The 15,845-nt window shown below is 41.6% G+C and overlaps 7 protein-coding genes across 7 annotated transcripts; 4 read left to right on the forward strand and 3 right to left on the reverse strand.

The window, feature by feature from the left end:
• Positions 1-116: 116 nt before the first annotated feature.
• SS1G_07895 (predicted protein) lies at positions 117-221 on the forward strand (the record flags this gene model as incomplete). The annotated part of the gene is made up of 1 exon (XM_001591219.1): positions 117-221. One exon carries the CDS (start codon positions 117-119, stop codon positions 219-221), a length of 105 nt encoding a protein of 34 aa, XP_001591269.1.
• Positions 222-1,890: 1,669 nt separating this feature from the next.
• SS1G_07896 (hypothetical protein) lies at positions 1,891-2,691 on the forward strand (the record flags this gene model as incomplete). The annotated part of the gene is made up of 2 exons (XM_001591220.1): positions 1,891-1,979; positions 2,256-2,691. 2 exons carry the CDS (start codon positions 1,891-1,893, stop codon positions 2,689-2,691), a joined length of 525 nt encoding a protein of 174 aa, XP_001591270.1.
• Positions 2,692-2,929: 238 nt separating this feature from the next.
• Positions 2,930-4,399, reverse strand: SS1G_07897 (hypothetical protein; the record flags this gene model as incomplete). The annotated part of the gene is made up of 1 exon (XM_001591221.1): positions 2,930-4,399. One exon carries the CDS (start codon positions 4,397-4,399, stop codon positions 2,930-2,932), a length of 1,470 nt encoding a protein of 489 aa, XP_001591271.1.
• A 758-nt stretch (positions 4,400-5,157) lies between these two features.
• SS1G_07898 (hypothetical protein) lies at positions 5,158-5,643 on the reverse strand (the record flags this gene model as incomplete). Its single annotated transcript, XM_001591222.1, has 1 exon — positions 5,158-5,643. The coding sequence occupies one exon, from the start codon at positions 5,641-5,643 to the stop codon at positions 5,158-5,160; it is 486 nt and encodes a 161-aa protein (XP_001591272.1).
• Positions 5,644-6,732: 1,089 nt separating this feature from the next.
• On the reverse strand, positions 6,733-7,202 carry SS1G_07899 (hypothetical protein; the record flags this gene model as incomplete). The annotated part of the gene is made up of 2 exons (XM_001591223.1): positions 6,733-6,855; positions 6,966-7,202. The coding sequence occupies 2 exons, from the start codon at positions 7,200-7,202 to the stop codon at positions 6,733-6,735; spliced, it is 360 nt and encodes a 119-aa protein (XP_001591273.1).
• Positions 7,203-7,978: 776 nt separating this feature from the next.
• Positions 7,979-12,106, forward strand: SS1G_07900 (hypothetical protein; the record flags this gene model as incomplete). The annotated part of the gene is made up of 6 exons (XM_001591224.1): positions 7,979-8,081; positions 8,494-9,431; positions 9,484-10,305; positions 10,454-11,020; positions 11,118-11,488; positions 11,554-12,106. The coding sequence occupies 6 exons, from the start codon at positions 7,979-7,981 to the stop codon at positions 12,104-12,106; spliced, it is 3,354 nt and encodes a 1,117-aa protein (XP_001591274.1).
• Positions 12,107-13,773: 1,667 nt separating this feature from the next.
• SS1G_07901 (hypothetical protein) lies at positions 13,774-15,380 on the forward strand (the record flags this gene model as incomplete). Its single annotated transcript, XM_001591225.1, has 2 exons — positions 13,774-14,023; positions 14,104-15,380. The coding sequence occupies 2 exons, from the start codon at positions 13,774-13,776 to the stop codon at positions 15,378-15,380; spliced, it is 1,527 nt and encodes a 508-aa protein (XP_001591275.1).
• Positions 15,381-15,845: the final 465 nt, after the last annotated feature.

Consider the following 15,845-nt stretch of genomic DNA (forward strand, 5'->3'; position numbering starts at 1 on the left):
TGTGGATAGAAATACCTGATGCTGGGGGCCACCATATGGCATTTGTTGATGTAGAGGTAGATACTTCAGAGCTAGGAGATACACCACAGTCTCCGGGTACAGTGTGAGTGACGGTTATGGTTAAGGGTTCTACTACTGCTGGAGTTGAAGATGCTACCCAACTCGATGGTTTAGGTGTTGTGGATGCGACGTCGGAAGCTATGCTTGGGATGGATTTTTGAGACGTTACATCAGATGCAACACTGGCTCCCGTTTTTCTTGCTGGACAATTTGTCACAGTATCAGCGCAAGAGGTTATGGTTGCTGTGTCCGTAATTGAAACTACATCAGTTACAACTTGAGCTAAAGTGGAAGTCGTTAATTGACCAAGGATAATTGACCCAAGTCCGAATATAAACGTTGAGTGAGTCATTTTGGTGACTTTGTGGAGGCTGGCTATGATTGTAGTGTATACCAAGGAAATTTAATTGTGGTTTTAATTTAATGTCGATGTGTAAAAAGAGAGCAAGAAGAAAAAGGAAAGGAGCGTGAGGAAATATGAAAGTCTGTTAAAATCAACAGCTCAAAAATACCCCAACAAATAGTTACATAAATCCCTTCAAACTTCCCTTGAACAATGAAAACAAACACCCAAGTATTCGTAGTGAAATATTTCCAATAAAGCTAAACATAGACCAAAAGATAGGAGCGCAGAAACGAATGGCACGAGTAATAAAGTCCGAACAAAACTTAAGCAAACAGAAGCAAGACAAAAGCAACGAATGTTGGGTTGCAATATGTACACATTTCGTGTTAGTTGGAGGTCTAGAATATGGAACAGTGATCCTGCAAGATAAGATTTTGGAGAGGACTCGCATTTGGTGGAGATATGAGGTCTTCAACCTTTATAATATACGCCTCAGCCCATGACCTTCTATCTTTTGAAGGTTGGAATCTAGTTCTATGATGTCTTTAGGGTCGGGATGTTATGAGGAGGATCATAGCCCTATTTAAGCGCCCAATTTGAAAACATCCAATCATTCGTTTTTCCGATGATAACAATGTATGATTAAAGTCATCAATAGGTAAGTATGTTCAATACCAGTGTAGCAATATCTTGTTATTCACAACGAACATCATAGGATGTGGGCAGACTTTCCCATTTCCCGAGTAGATTTAACCGATTGTGAACATGAAGAACAATACAAGAGATCCAACCAACTCCATCGATCCTTCCAATACATCAATGACTCCACTGAAAAATTACCACCCACTAAAAACCAGCTTTCCATATATAAAATAACCAGAACACTAATCCCAGAAAACATCCTACCTAAAAAAAAAGTAAGATCTTAGGTTTCCACAAAGATGCAGCTGTGAGGTCATAAAGAAGGATATCGCAACACTAACCGCGCGTTTGCATCTTGACCCAACAGGAAACACCTCGCAGCGACCGACTATATATTCCTACAGCGAGGAATCTATGTATATTGAAGTCAAAGAATGACTATAAGACCGGAATTTTCGAATAAAATTTGTTGTAAGATTAGATAGTGCGGAATGTCTAGCTTATGATAGCGAAGATTATGATGATGATGAATGGTTTAAGGTTACCTAGTATTATTATCTATTCAAAATCGAGAGGTAAGATTACCCTCTCACAGAATCGCATTAATGTACAGTTAGATACTAAATTTATTGGAGATGAGCTGTAGCAATTCTTTTTTGACAACCACAGTCCTAGATATGCTTTGAATGGATCAGCCAAAAAAGAAAAAAGTAAATTCACTAGCTGAACAAAGGCTCAACTTCCATATGAATCATCAAAGCGGAACAAAAAAGATGTTTAATTATGGTATTTGAGGCACCGATACTGAAACATCCCACAAAGTTGGCTTAAACTTCATCCTCATGGAAGAATTACGAGGGACTGTGTACATAGTCGCTGGTCGACTTGTGAGGCCACCACTGGGAGAACGAAAAGGCAAAAGTCTGGAACGGTCCTGCAGACATTTTGATGCAGCTGGAAAAAACATCTCTTTCCTAAGATTGTTTTCTGTGTTTTAGACCATCTGAAATTAACGTCTTGGTCGTTTAAAGCGACAGGTTTGTCGTTCTCACCCCTAAAGGTCCATTTGATATATCTATCTGCCACTTTACTGCTGGGCTGAGCAGTACTTGGAGCTCATTGCGGATGGAATGGATAGCTCTATATCCAATAAGCACGGACGCCCATCCAGTATACCGCTTTTTGAAGAATAGCACGACGTAATTAGTCTCGCCAGAGAAAAGCAGAAGCCAGAGAAATTCTATTTAAATCATGTTGATAACAAAGGCGATCACTTCCTCGTTGACGAGCAACTAAACATCATCGGCATTATCGACTGGCAAATAGCACGTATTGTTCCTATAAACGAAGCTTTCGGGCCATCGATAGTTACGGTAAATATGAAGGATTTGTGTTCTGGAAAATTCTCACTGAGCCCTGATGATATTGCCCTGGTTGATGTACTGCAGAAAAGAGGCTTACCTGGTCTACCCGGCATTATGGATGATGAGGAAGTCAGAAGAGATTTCTGGGGTCTGGCTAATGAACTGAAATGGGAAGACGCCTTACCCTTGGCAAATGTATTATTAAAAACGTTCGGGGTAAGAGAAGCTTGGTCACAATGGAAGGAGAATGCGTTGAAGATGAAACTGATGAACGCTTGAAGCTTCTCATTGGCTTTCTTCAAAGACGGGATAAACAGTAGCGATAGATTGTCCAAGTATTAGTTCCTCACATTCTTGACTTTCGTGTTCGAAGCATGTGATATTGCTCTCGGTTGGTCCAAATCCAGAATTAAGCGTTTTATTATCCAACCAGTTGTGGCTCACCTAACCTTACTTGTTCCACAATGGTGACACAAAATAAGACCTTGCATTTGATCCAAAGCATCCATATGAACAGTTAATGCACACCACCAAACTCATACCACTTCTCCTCGAATCCTTTCAACTCCTCATATGAATCCCAATTTTCAACGGCAACCAAATCTTCATCATATCCTTCAAAAGTAGACATAGTCGATACCAGTCTAGGATTATCAGTCACATCTAATTTTACCCCATTTCCTATCTTATCATTTGGTGAATCAATATTACCATATGTAGTCCCCTCTTTGAAAGTATCATCGCGAATCCTATGGACTTTAGACCATAATGGTCTGGTGAAATGAGAATGCTTAATCAAATTCGCATGTACGAACAACCACTTTCCATATGGGTCAGCTTGAAGCATCGTATGTCCTCCCGATTGAGGGTTTTCGGGAATCTCTGCGGCTCCTACCGCATTCGTTCTTCCTGGACCGGTCCATGGCTTTCCAAGCAGAAGGGCAGCAGCCCGGAATGAATCTCGATCACCTCCCATAAATCCATAAAATTCTTCATGGTGAAGTGCAAAATACTCAATCAACCATAGAATATCCTGGTGGCGAGTTCGAGATATTAAAACTTGTCCAGATTCTCCCTCATATTCGTTCCGACCTTGCTGACCCAACAATCGCCACATAGGATTGGTGGGATGAGATTTGGAATAATCAGGCCATAGCAGAAGCCCTGTGTCTCTCCATTCTCTTCCTTCGAACAAATATTCCGGATTTCTTAGAAGATAGGAATCAGTGTCTAAATACAGGATATCATCAAATGAAGATTGTTGAATGGCAGCTCCTTTTATTTGAAAATCTTTCCATCCAGATCCTTTTGACACTTCATCCACTACGCGCATAGTGACATTGATACCGCTAGTGCCGGAATCAGGTTTTTGCAGTTCTGAGAGATCGGACAGAAGACTACTAAGTGCAGGTGCAGATAATTCGGAATCGAAATGAAAGATCTCGACTGGCAACGTGCAATTGTAAGACTTCAGGAGCCGAAGAGAGGTTCTGGCACGGATCAGTGCTGCACGATCCCCTGCGGCCATAACAATCCCTTTTTTGTCCTTTCTTTCCTTTGGTGGTTCATTGGCGCCGGCAGGTGATGCTGAGGTAGTCTTTCCGATTGCTTCAATCTGTTTGCGGCGTAAATTTGTTGCGATACCTTTACGCCATTTATAAACTTGCGATGAAGGAATATCTGCCCACGTTTTCAAATTACCATTGACAGCAGCTCGGTCGAAATTAGTCCCATCAACCGGGCAGGTTTGAGAATTTAACAAAACAGCATCATCGTAAGACAAAATAGGGCGTGATAAAAACCCCTCCAAGATTCCATTGAGCCTCGAAATTTCTTCTGAATCTGGGGGTGTCTCATAATGAAAATAGTCCTGAGCTTTGTGTGGAATATAATTCGACAAGTCGTTAGAATTTAGATGAGAAAAGCTAACGATCAAGGCTATGAAAAGCAATGCGCCAAAAGTGGCTAGAGCACGAGTTTGCCTCATTTTTGATAACTTCACCAGAATGAGGAGTTCGTGAATAAAACTAGGAGTGATCGGATAGACGGAGTGTAATTGAGCCTTTTCTAGAGTACAGTGAGCTCATTGTAAGCAGTTGAAATAAATGGACAAATTCTAGATCGGAAAGTCAGGTATGTTGGCGGCGCAGCCAACCGTTGAGTTTTTCTGTGATCTTGACGTGACAAGTATCCAAAGGACGACCTCGTTGATTATATATATTTAGAACAAATCACTTTTTTTTTTACGGGGAATTTGAAAGATACAAGGTATACCGGCGGCTATGAGAGCATTATCCAAGAGTGAATTTCAAAGCCATGTAAGGTTAAATGTCGGTTAAATATTCATCTGTAAAAGTCATGTTATGCTTAGAGATCGATATATATTTCAACACGATTCCAGTCACATGCACTGAATTCAGCATAAAAGAAATACAAAGTTTCCACTCATAAGCATTGTGCTAATAGGGCTTTTGAAGCTGCCTGCTTTCGAGGCCGTGTGTCAACAGCACAATATATAACAATATATGGGCCCTTGATCCATGTGAGTGATGACTTACCATCATTCTTTGCTGTAAGTTTTACACTTCCTAAAGACATTCATATCACAGATACCAACGACTGATGTGAGAATATATCATGTGAGTGTGCTGAAATTAGCCATCCAGGCAATATGTAGAATTATAAACCTCCACCTAATAAATCCAAAATCGCTCAATATGCATTCTCTAACCCCTTTTTCCCGCTCTAAAAATCAAAACTTGCATAATCCATATATAACCTCGCCTCCTCCTGGAAGTCCATAGTATGCTCTTGTGGAGATTTCAATTCCGGAGGCGACATAATATTTTGCAGCTCCCTCAGGGATTCAATGTCATCCATCATTCCCTTTTGCAATTTATCCCATATTATTCCATATCCAGGTTTTGCAGCGCCAGAAACCGTAATAACTCTTTTGTTCGTTACAATAAACTGACATCCTGTATCCCACTGTTCCCCTTTAAATTCTTCGTCCAAGACCTGGCACTCGTGCACCAGAGCTGCCGTGTGTGTATCTTTGTTCACGGCCCCTATGGAATACAACATTCCCCATGCTAAATCGAAGAATCCACGTCCTTTTCCAAATCGAAGACCTTTGTAATTTATAGCTCCTGTGCCTGTTACCATAAGTGATATCCGCAATCCCTCGCCTCGTATTTCCGTTAATGTAATGGGTCGACCATATCTTTCCATGCCATCCAAGTAACTGGCGACCTCCCACTTCTGCTCAGGTATCTCCTTTGGATTCAAAAGGAAGAATCCCCTCTGGATCCCATACGTCGTACAAACGACAATTTTTCCATCTTTCAGGGCTTGACATCGCAGCTCCTGAAGACAATTATCAGGGGCTATGAAAATTGTCTCTGCAGATGTATAACATGGTAAGCCGATTAACTGGCGGCACGCATCAATTGATCCCACGAAATCGCAGATGAACGAGGAATAATCGTGGCCGAAGCGTGAGTCGGGAATAGCTACATAGCGGAGCTCTTCCCAGACTCTTTCTCGCACTTGTGATTTATGCGAGGATGCTGGTGGTGATTTATGTGAAGATGCTGGTGGTGATTTATGTGAGGATGCTGGTGGTGATATATTAGTCTGCAGACTGGGACGCTGTGTTTGTGAAATTGTCATGATAGAGTTTCGTGAATATGATTGTGGTTGTTAATTCACCAATTCTGCCCCGATGAAGTTGTTGAAATTGGAGGCGGTATAAGATTATAAAGGGGCGAGGAGTGACTAAGCGGACTTTCAGGTGTTGTTGATGTAGATGGTAGAAAAAGTTCTGAATAGATACATTCGTCCGAGTCTTATTACTTGATAAATAAATTATTTCTACTCGAAAGGAGAGGTTCAAAAGGGATCGAAACAAGCCGTGAGACCTGAATATAGCATGTTTCACACATACGGAGTGTGATTCCGGGAACAGAACATCAAAGCTTAAGTATTCACAGGTAGTTTAAGGTACGTGTCTGAAACTTAGAGCATTGAGGGAAGGCCTTTTAGGGTTCGTATACACTTCTCCTTTTATAACAATAAAATGCTGCTTGCTCTTTTGTCCGACATAGAATCTCATCCATCGCGAGTGCATCCATCACTGCAACGAGGCGGAATCCGTTAAAGGCTTCGTAAAGATGCGCTGCTGCACGAACGACGAAAAATACAGGTGTTGATATTGTTGATAGTTCTTAGAAGATGTTCATCATCGTGCTTTAATTCCTTTCGCAAACCCATTACTCCGCCCCATATGCTGTTATACATTTATTACATTTCCTTAAATCATCATGGGCGTTGCCCCGAACCTGAAGGTCCCATCTGTCCTGGCATCTCCTGCGCCCCTTCGGCTTTCAATCTTCGCAACGTTTGATCGCGCTGGTATTCCATAACTCTTCTTTTCTTAAAGTACTGGACCTTTTTTTAATTAAAGTTAGCTCAGCTCTTTCTCTTGTGCTTTCTTCTGTCCGCCCTCTATGAATCCTCCCTCTTCAAGTCAGGCTCTAATCTAGGAAACTCACCCAACTCGTAGCGCAATTACTCTCAAATCCTCTACTCTCTACCGCGCATGCCTTCTCCGCCTTGTCCTTCTCCGTAATGCTATCGATGATTTCCGACTTGTCCAGACATTTAAAATAAGCATCTCTAGCTTCCCAGCACCGAGATCTTTGTGTGCGATCAGGAGCTATCGGTGCGCCATCAGCACCAATTTTCGGGGGTGGTAAAGATGCCGAAGATGAGGATGAGAAAAGGCCCATGGTGAACTATTAGATGGGACGAGATATGGAGTTCGCTTCTTGAGCTTTAGTTCCAAAAGACACCATGTCACAGAAGAGCTTTGGACTTACCTTATGGTCCGAATCGTGATATAATTGACATTCGTGGCTTCCTCTCACATCTCACCTAGACCTTAGCATTGAGCACAAAATCGAAGTCACGCTTAAACATCGGGCCCGGCAGTATTCATGTGGAGTAGTAAAAGCGGTAAACTTATAAAACCACCTTTTGCATTGCTCCATGTCCTTTTTGACCCATTAACTTTATCACCCAGCCAGCTAAAGAATCTACTACACTTTAAGATATATGAATGATCTTGGATATTCAAATTGATTAGTTCCATCTCACAAAGAACTGGTATTACCTAGTACCTGTCTCGACATATATACCAATGTGTACTTGTCTAGAACAAGATGTAGAGTCGATACCCATTCATCAGCTAGATGCAGATCCACTTAGTGAACTCCCCAGATCTTGGAATACTGGGGGCCTCGATCACTTAAAATGGAGAAATTGCTATACCAAACAGGCAAGATAAGTGCACTAAACTTTTAGTTCCGAGATCAATACTATAATAGTTTATGGTTCTAATGCCCCAAGCGCTTAAGGATAGCAGCTGATAAAGGAAATCATGCCGGCGATTTTCTTTTATTCTAAGGCTAGTACAAAGTCTAGAACTGAATTCAGTTACCATATTGGTTCATCATGATAACTCTAGAAGAGACTTGTTCGAGTGGCGATCTCTTGGGCTCTTATCATGGCAGAATTAAAGCATTTCTTTATGTTTGGTCAAGTCCCAATATCCTCAGTTCTATTTCCCCAGTCCATGGCTGAACTTCATGGATATTTCACATACAAGAGTACACTTTGGCAGCTTCAAATGAAGCTCAACTGTAGCATCATATCAACAGAAGACTTCGAAGTCCGAGCGAAAAATACTCCGCACCCTTAACCCTCAGTGAACCGTTAGCTCAAGCGTGAGTTTCTCCGAGGCATCCCATACACAAACATGTATTTTGGATTTATTCCCCACCTGCTGCAATTCAATCCCTTTTCAAATGTTTGAATGACGTGCTAAAGTATGTATCTCGACAACAAGCAGACTAGCTGAGACATCTGATTTCGAGCATATCTTACCAATGCCGGCGACTACAACGCGGAGAATTATGCACAGCAGGAATCATGCCAGTGAATCCCCGTGGCCAGGTCCGACCCAAACCAATGTTGACCTCCCATTATCTATATTAAAACATTTGCCTACGCCTGTGCTAGTACTAGATCAGCATCGGAAAGCGCTTTGGGAGAATCGGAAAGCAGGAGCTCTTTTAGGCAGCACAGATTCTTTGAGTGGAATAATAGGAAAGGATTTGGATGAACTTGGTGTCAAATTACTGGATGATCGATCATGGGCTTCGGTTCTAAATGATATTGAGCTCCTTCAATCTGGCGATACATGTTTACCAGCTGATAGGGATTTGAGCTTGCGTGATGGGCTCCAGGTCCTGGTAAAGAATGAGTCCAAGTGGAACAATCAGAAAAGAAGTTTTCGAGTCTGCATTGAGCTTTTGAATGGGGATCATGGTCTTCATTTTATTCTGTCCTTCGAATCATTGGCGCGCATGGAAGGGGCTTCAGCCAATTCGGGGACAGAATCAATACCAAATTCAAAAAAGACACAAGCATCGCTTATGAGAGACGATAATTTCTGTGCTCTCCGGAATGCAGTGTTTGATAATGTTGACACAGCGGCATTTCTCCAGACCGTAGATGGGGAATCATACTTAGCAAATCGCAAAGCTCGAGAGATTCTAGGGGAGTGTGTAGGAGGAGAGAGTGGATGCGAAGGGACCATCTTTCGAGATGCGCTACAAATATGGGATGAAACATTCACTCGTCAATTGCCATTTGATGAATATCCCGGAGTGGTGTTGGCAAAAACCCAACGACCCTTCGCTGATTATAGATGCGGATTCATACACCCCATAAGCGGAGATCGCATAACAACTATAGTTACGGGAGAATGCCTCTACGACGTGGCTGGGGCCTTTTTAGGGGCAATTTGCTGGTGCGAAGAAATTCAGAAATTTGAAGATTACCTGATGGAGAAACAACAAAACCTACTACGAAGCCATGAAACAATTTGTGATCTGATGCCGCATCTGGTGTGGACCACAACTCCAGACGGCTATGGCGACTGGTATTCTAAGCGGGTAAATTCGCAAAAATTGCTCATGTTTTGTCCTGAACTAACGCACAACATAGTGGTATGAATACACAGGCATGTCTGAAGAAGAATGTCTTGACACCGGGTATAGACGCACGATTCATCCGGATGATTGGTCTTTCCTTGTGGAAAAATGGGAAGAAGGTCGAAGAACACGTCAACAATGCGAGGTTGAGGTAAGGTATTTAAGGCACGATGGAGTATATAGATGGATGCATACAAGAGCACAGCCACTAGTTGATGGTAACGGGAATGTTTTGAAGTGGTATGGAACAAATACAGATATCACTGACGTAGTGATGTCGCGAATTGAGGCTAAGAGGAACAAACATCAAATGTTGACAGTTCTCGCTCATGCTGAAGTCAGCCTGTTTTGTGTGGATGAGAATCGGCTGGTTACTATGGCAGAAGGGGGAATGTTATGGGGCACTAAGCCTGAAAATTTGTCCGAAAGCAAGGCAAATCTGATTGGAAAAGATATCATCGAAATTATGCAAGGCACCCAAACAGGAGGGTTACCAGGTCGGTTGTTTCTTCTTCTGCATCAATCATTCATCAATATTAATTTGCTCACAGGTCATGAGAATTCTATCCTCCAGATCCTGGCTGGAAAAGTAGAGATGGCAACGTGCGAAGAAAAAATAGGAGATCGAAGTTACCGTACACGATTAGTAGCAGATCTCGAACATAGTAGTGATGATGGCGGACAAGTACCAAAGGTCATTGGATGCTTGGGCTTGAGTATTGATATCACGGACGTTGAAAAACGGGCGCAATTAGAGATTGATAACACGAGGTTGATGCTTGAGGAACAAGCAGCTAAAGATTCATCTAAAATGAAGAGTCAATTCTTGGCCAACGTGAGTTATCAGAGCCCCCGGTAACAAAATTTGCAAATTGTTAATATTTTTCAAAAAGATGTCGCATGAGATGCGTACCCCGACGGCGGTAGGTCTCTTTCATGCCCTTTTTTGCCAAATTGAGGGAGCACGATGCTAACAATGTAAGGGTATCATTGGTATGGTTGACCTACTCAGCGAAGACACAACTTTGACATCTTCGCAACGCGAATACGTGTCCAGTATCCAACTCTCTGGACGAGCCCTCCTGACTATTGTCAATGACATCCTCGACTTTTCCAAAATCGAATCCGGCCGTCTCGACATTGAAGAGGTTCCTTTTAATCTTTGTTCCATCGTGGGAGAGTTATGTAAATTGTTGAGCATCTTTGCGAATAAGAAGAATTTAGGATTTACTTATGAAAATGAGGTTGACGAAGATCTAGAGGTTTTAGGGGATCCGGGACGAATCAGACAAGTGCTATCAAATCTGTTAACTAACTCGTTGAAATTTACGGAGAACGGATCTGTCAAGATGAGCGTGAAAGGCAAGAGAATACCGCAATCAGATAGTATTGGCAATGATAGAGTTGAGATCAGTTTCGTGATTACAGATACTGGGATTGGAATTTCCAAAACGACCTTGAAAAAATTATTCAAGCCCTTCAGTCAAGGGGATTCTTCAACGGCGAGGCTATACGGGGGAACTGGTCTAGGCCTAACTATATCAAGAAATGTAAGCACTTTTTCCCATTCTTCGGATTTCCTTTTACCTATCAACATCGATGCATTCACCCAACTCTATTACTTGGAGATACTAATATTCAGACTAGCTCGCAAGTCTGATGTCGGGTACTATAGCTCTTAAGTCTGAGGAAGGAGTTGGGAGCATAGCTACATTCACAATTCCATTAAAGATATCCTCCTATTGCCGCTACCCTCATCAGTCTACAGATCCTTATAAACCCAGTTCTTCTTTCACTAGTAATAAGTTCAGTACGCAATCTCGCGCGAGTCGGTTAAATGGTGTTCCGGCAGGGGGTAGACAAGCAACCCAACAGTTTATAAATCAGCAAATTTCAACAAGTCACACCAATCATGTCATGCCTTCATATTTGCGGAATGGGAAATGCGAGGTAGAATACAGACGGAAATTTTCACTAGAGGAACGAGCCGAGGTCCTTGTTCTAGTCGTTGAAGATAAGTATGTTGGGCATATGATACACTCACTCCAAACACATTCTATTAATTCTTACTCACAAATCGCAGTGCCATAAACCAAACCATCGCATTAAGGACCGTCCGAAACTTGGGATTTCAAGCAACAGCTGTTTGGAACGGACGAGAAGCACTGGATTACTTGAGCAATCCTGGACTATCTAAGCCCAGACCAGATATAATATTGATGGATGTGCAGATGCCCATCATGGATGGTATGGAAGCTACAAGAATACTAAGGACGAATAAAGAGTATGAGAAGGACCCAGAACTTGATATGCCGACCCCAGAAGCTGCAAATAACTTCACCAGCACGGGAAGTCCGGATGGCAGTAAAATGGAAATGAAGAGTTCGGTAAACAGGTCAAAACCCAATACGGTTGTGCACCAGAAACAACGCAAAGTTAGAGATCTTCCTGTGATAGCTATGACAGCTAGTGCCATAGAAGGAGATGAAGAAAAGTGTATCGAGGCGGGAATGGATGGATATTTGAGCAAACCTGTTGAGAAGGAAAGATTAGAGGAAACCTTGATTTACTGGGCGCAAAAGACGATAAATGATCGACAACTTGGAATTGGAATATTGAATGGAAGGGTTACTTAGCTATGTGGTATAAGGGAGGTCGATGTTCCTGTCTTTGGTTAAATGATTTGAATATCTCAAGTTATTTGAATATCTCAAGTTATTTGAATATCTCAAGTTATTTGAATATCTCAAGTTACTTAGATATCTCAAGTTATTTGAATATCTCAAGTTACTTAGATATCTCAAGTTATTTGGATATCTCAAGTCATTTGGATAGTTCAAATTATTTAGATGTGTGACGGAAATCCCTGCTTTCCTCCCACCTTTATTATATAAGAAACCTCAGGTACATTAACCATGTCCACACATGATACGATTACTCGAGATTAGTATGTGATTTAGGTGACCTGAGGATCAGATCCGGACAAGTACTAGGTATCAATGGTTATCGGTAAAGTAAGATCATTGGAGGAATAAATATGACTTCTTTTTGCCTAGCTATTGCGGCTAGGCTATTCATTTGTGTATATATAGAGTAGCTATCCCCATCTACAGGTGCTCTTCACCTGTAGATTCTAAGTTAAATACAATTGCTGGTCTATAAACACCCTTTTGGTCACAAGATGTTTTAAATTATTTAAATACCTCAAATTATTAGATATCTCAAGTCATTTAAATATCTCAGGTTACTTAGATATCTTAAATTATTTAAATATCTCACATTATTTGGATAATTCAAGTTATTTAGATATTTCAAATTATTTAGATATTTCAAATTATTTGAGTGTTACGACGGATCTCACATGCCTAACATCACGTGATTAGCATCATGTGATATGAGGATCCCAGTAGGCTCAGCTGTCCCAGTACAACTGGGACAACTGGGAGCACTGGGACGCATGCCACGATGGTCTATATAATCAAGATGGATTTCCTTTGTATAGAGCTTCGTGCTCAAGATCAATCATTTAGTATACTCTACTATTAGTTACGAATTGCATTATTGTCATTACTTTAAGTCCCTGCTTGACGCCTAGTTATAAACCACCTCGAGAGCCTAGAGCACTTCCACGTGATCTAGACGGCAAACCTCGTAACATTGAGTATCTCAAGTTGTTTGAATATATCAAATAATTCAAATATTACAAATGATTTGACATTTCGGTGATCATGACAGCGCATCTTGGTATTGATATTGATCATACCTTGACACTTATATATGTATGGAGCAAATGGCTAATATTAAGAAATTACCTACCTGATCAAGAATGTAGCATTACAATCCCCAGGTCTCTAGATAGATCGTAGGCCATTTAACCCCGTACAACACCATCTCGACGGATAAAGAGGCTTACACTTTTTTAGATGGATATCATGAAGCGTACTGAACTAGTAGTATAGCTTTAGATCTCAATTGAATAGTGATATCACTGAGACATTGTCTTTAAATGAGTAGCACGTGTACCGAGTCATGTTGTAAACAAGCGAGGCTGACTGATTTACCCCTGTCACCGTGTATTTTCACCGCCAAAATATTGTCATCAACCGATATCGCCATGCATGCATTATTATCTTCGAGCTGGGGCTGGGATGATTATCAACGAAGCAAGCTTAAGCTTCCTTATCCCCAGCCTCTCCTCTCCGTCTTCCTTCAAAAACAACAAAAACATCCAACATCACCACATCTCAACATCGAAATATACAACAATAACGTGGTCTACTAGATTTCCACGATTCCCTTAATTATGTTACGCACCACTCTCTTTCTAGCCGCGGCATCATTAGCCACAAGCTCAATCATTCAGCAACCTTTAAAAGAAGCAGGCACTCAATCTCTTATCAGCAGTACAAAGACCAAATCACCAATCAACTCCTCTTCCCTTCAAAACGACATCAAGACTGAAAATCTTCTCAAACGAGCTCATCAGCTGTATAAAATCGCAGAGGAAGGTATCCATGAATATAATCACCCTACGAGAGTTATTGGTTCTCAAGGTATGAATATCCCATATGCATTTACATCGAATCTCTTCATACACCGCGGGAATCTGTGTTGACTCATTTCTGCGTAATAGGTCATACGTCAACAATTGAATATATCTATTCTTCCATCGCGGAACTCGGCGACTACTATGATATCTCCAACCAGACATTCCCAGCTGTAATGGGCAATATTTTCGAGTACAGATTAGTACTTGGTGATGTCGTTCCTGAGACTGCTATTCCCATGAGTCTCACACCTCCCACATATAAAAAAGATGCCGTTCTCGGCCCGTTAGTTTTGGTCGAAAATGACGGTTGTAAGGAATCGGATTATCCCGCGGCTGTGAAAGGCTCGATAGCTTTAATTCGTCGAGGAACTTGCGCTTTTGGTGATAAGTCTGCAAATGCAGGTAAAGCAGGTGCTCTTGCGGCAGTTATATATAATAATGCTCATGGAGCCCTTGGGGGTACCTTGGGAGCTCCAGACAAAAATCATGTGGCTACTTTTGGGATATCGGATGAGGAGGCGGCTCCACACATCAAGAAATTACAGAATGGCAAGCATGTTGATGGATCTGCGTATATTGATGCAGTGGTTCAGGCTATCGAGACCACAAATATAGTTGCCCAGACAAAAGGAGGAGACCAATCCAACTGCGTAATGCTGGGAGGACATTCCGATAGTGTTGCAGAAGGACCCGGTATTAACGATGATGGATCTGGAAGTTTATCTCTACTTGAAGTAGCCACCCAATTAGTCAATTACGAAGTCAACAACTGCGTTCGATTCGCATGGTGGGCAGGTGAAGAAGAGGGACTTCTCGGCTCCGATTACTACGTCTCCCAACTTTCCGACGAGGAGAACTTGAAGATTAGATTATTCATGGATTACGATATGATGGCATCACCAAATTATGCCTATCAAGTCTACAACGCCACTGATGCAGCCAATCCATCTGGATCCGAGGCCTTGAGAAATTTATACACAGAGTGGTACGAAGCTCATGATCTCAACTACACATACATTCCCTTCGACGGTCGAAGCGACTACGATGCCTTCATCAAGAACGGCATTCCAGGAGGTGGCATTGCAACCGGAGCTGAAGGAGTGAAGACTGCCGAGGAAGCCGAAATGTTTGGCGGCAAAGCCGGAGATTGGTTTGATCCTTGTTACCACCAACTTTGTGATGACATTGAAAATCTTGCTCTTGATGCTTGGTTAATCAACACTCGGCTTATCGCTCATTCAGTCGCTACTTACGCCATTTCCTTTGATGGATTTCCCAAAAGAACTTTAGAAAGCATTAGTGCTGCTAAAACAAGTGCAAAGGAAGAGACCAAATATCATGGTCCAGAGTTATTCATGTAAATTAATGTTTTTCTGTACTTTTGTAAGGGATATAAGGATTTGGCGGTTCTAGATTTTGGATTTTGGATTCTAGATTTGTGTAATTTTTAGTACATTTGATGTCTTTCACGGGCATCTCGAGTCAGAGCGTCCGATAGTCCGGAGCGGAAGACTAGATTTCAGCTTTCATTGATCGAAATTCTTTGAACATTTGAATGTGGTTCATTATTTCGAATAGTTTAGAATATTTTAATCATATTCGTTATTTAATATAATTCATTGTTTGAATTGATTTGAATATCTCAAATAGATATAGGAGTCCAGAAGCTTCGCTTTGTTGGACTGCAGTCCAGACTATTGGACACCCTGTCAGATAATCGAGTTTCATTCCTACTAAGCGCTGGAAGTGTGACTTAACTATATATATACTACAAGGGAGATCGACGTTCTTATTATCAATCGCCTCAAATATACCCTTCAATCTAT

This window comes from Sclerotinia sclerotiorum, genomic scaffold, assembly GCF_000146945.2.
Source record: "Sclerotinia sclerotiorum 1980 UF-70 scaffold_10 genomic scaffold, whole genome shotgun sequence".
Lineage (NCBI taxonomy): Eukaryota > Fungi > Ascomycota > Leotiomycetes > Helotiales > Sclerotiniaceae > Sclerotinia > Sclerotinia sclerotiorum.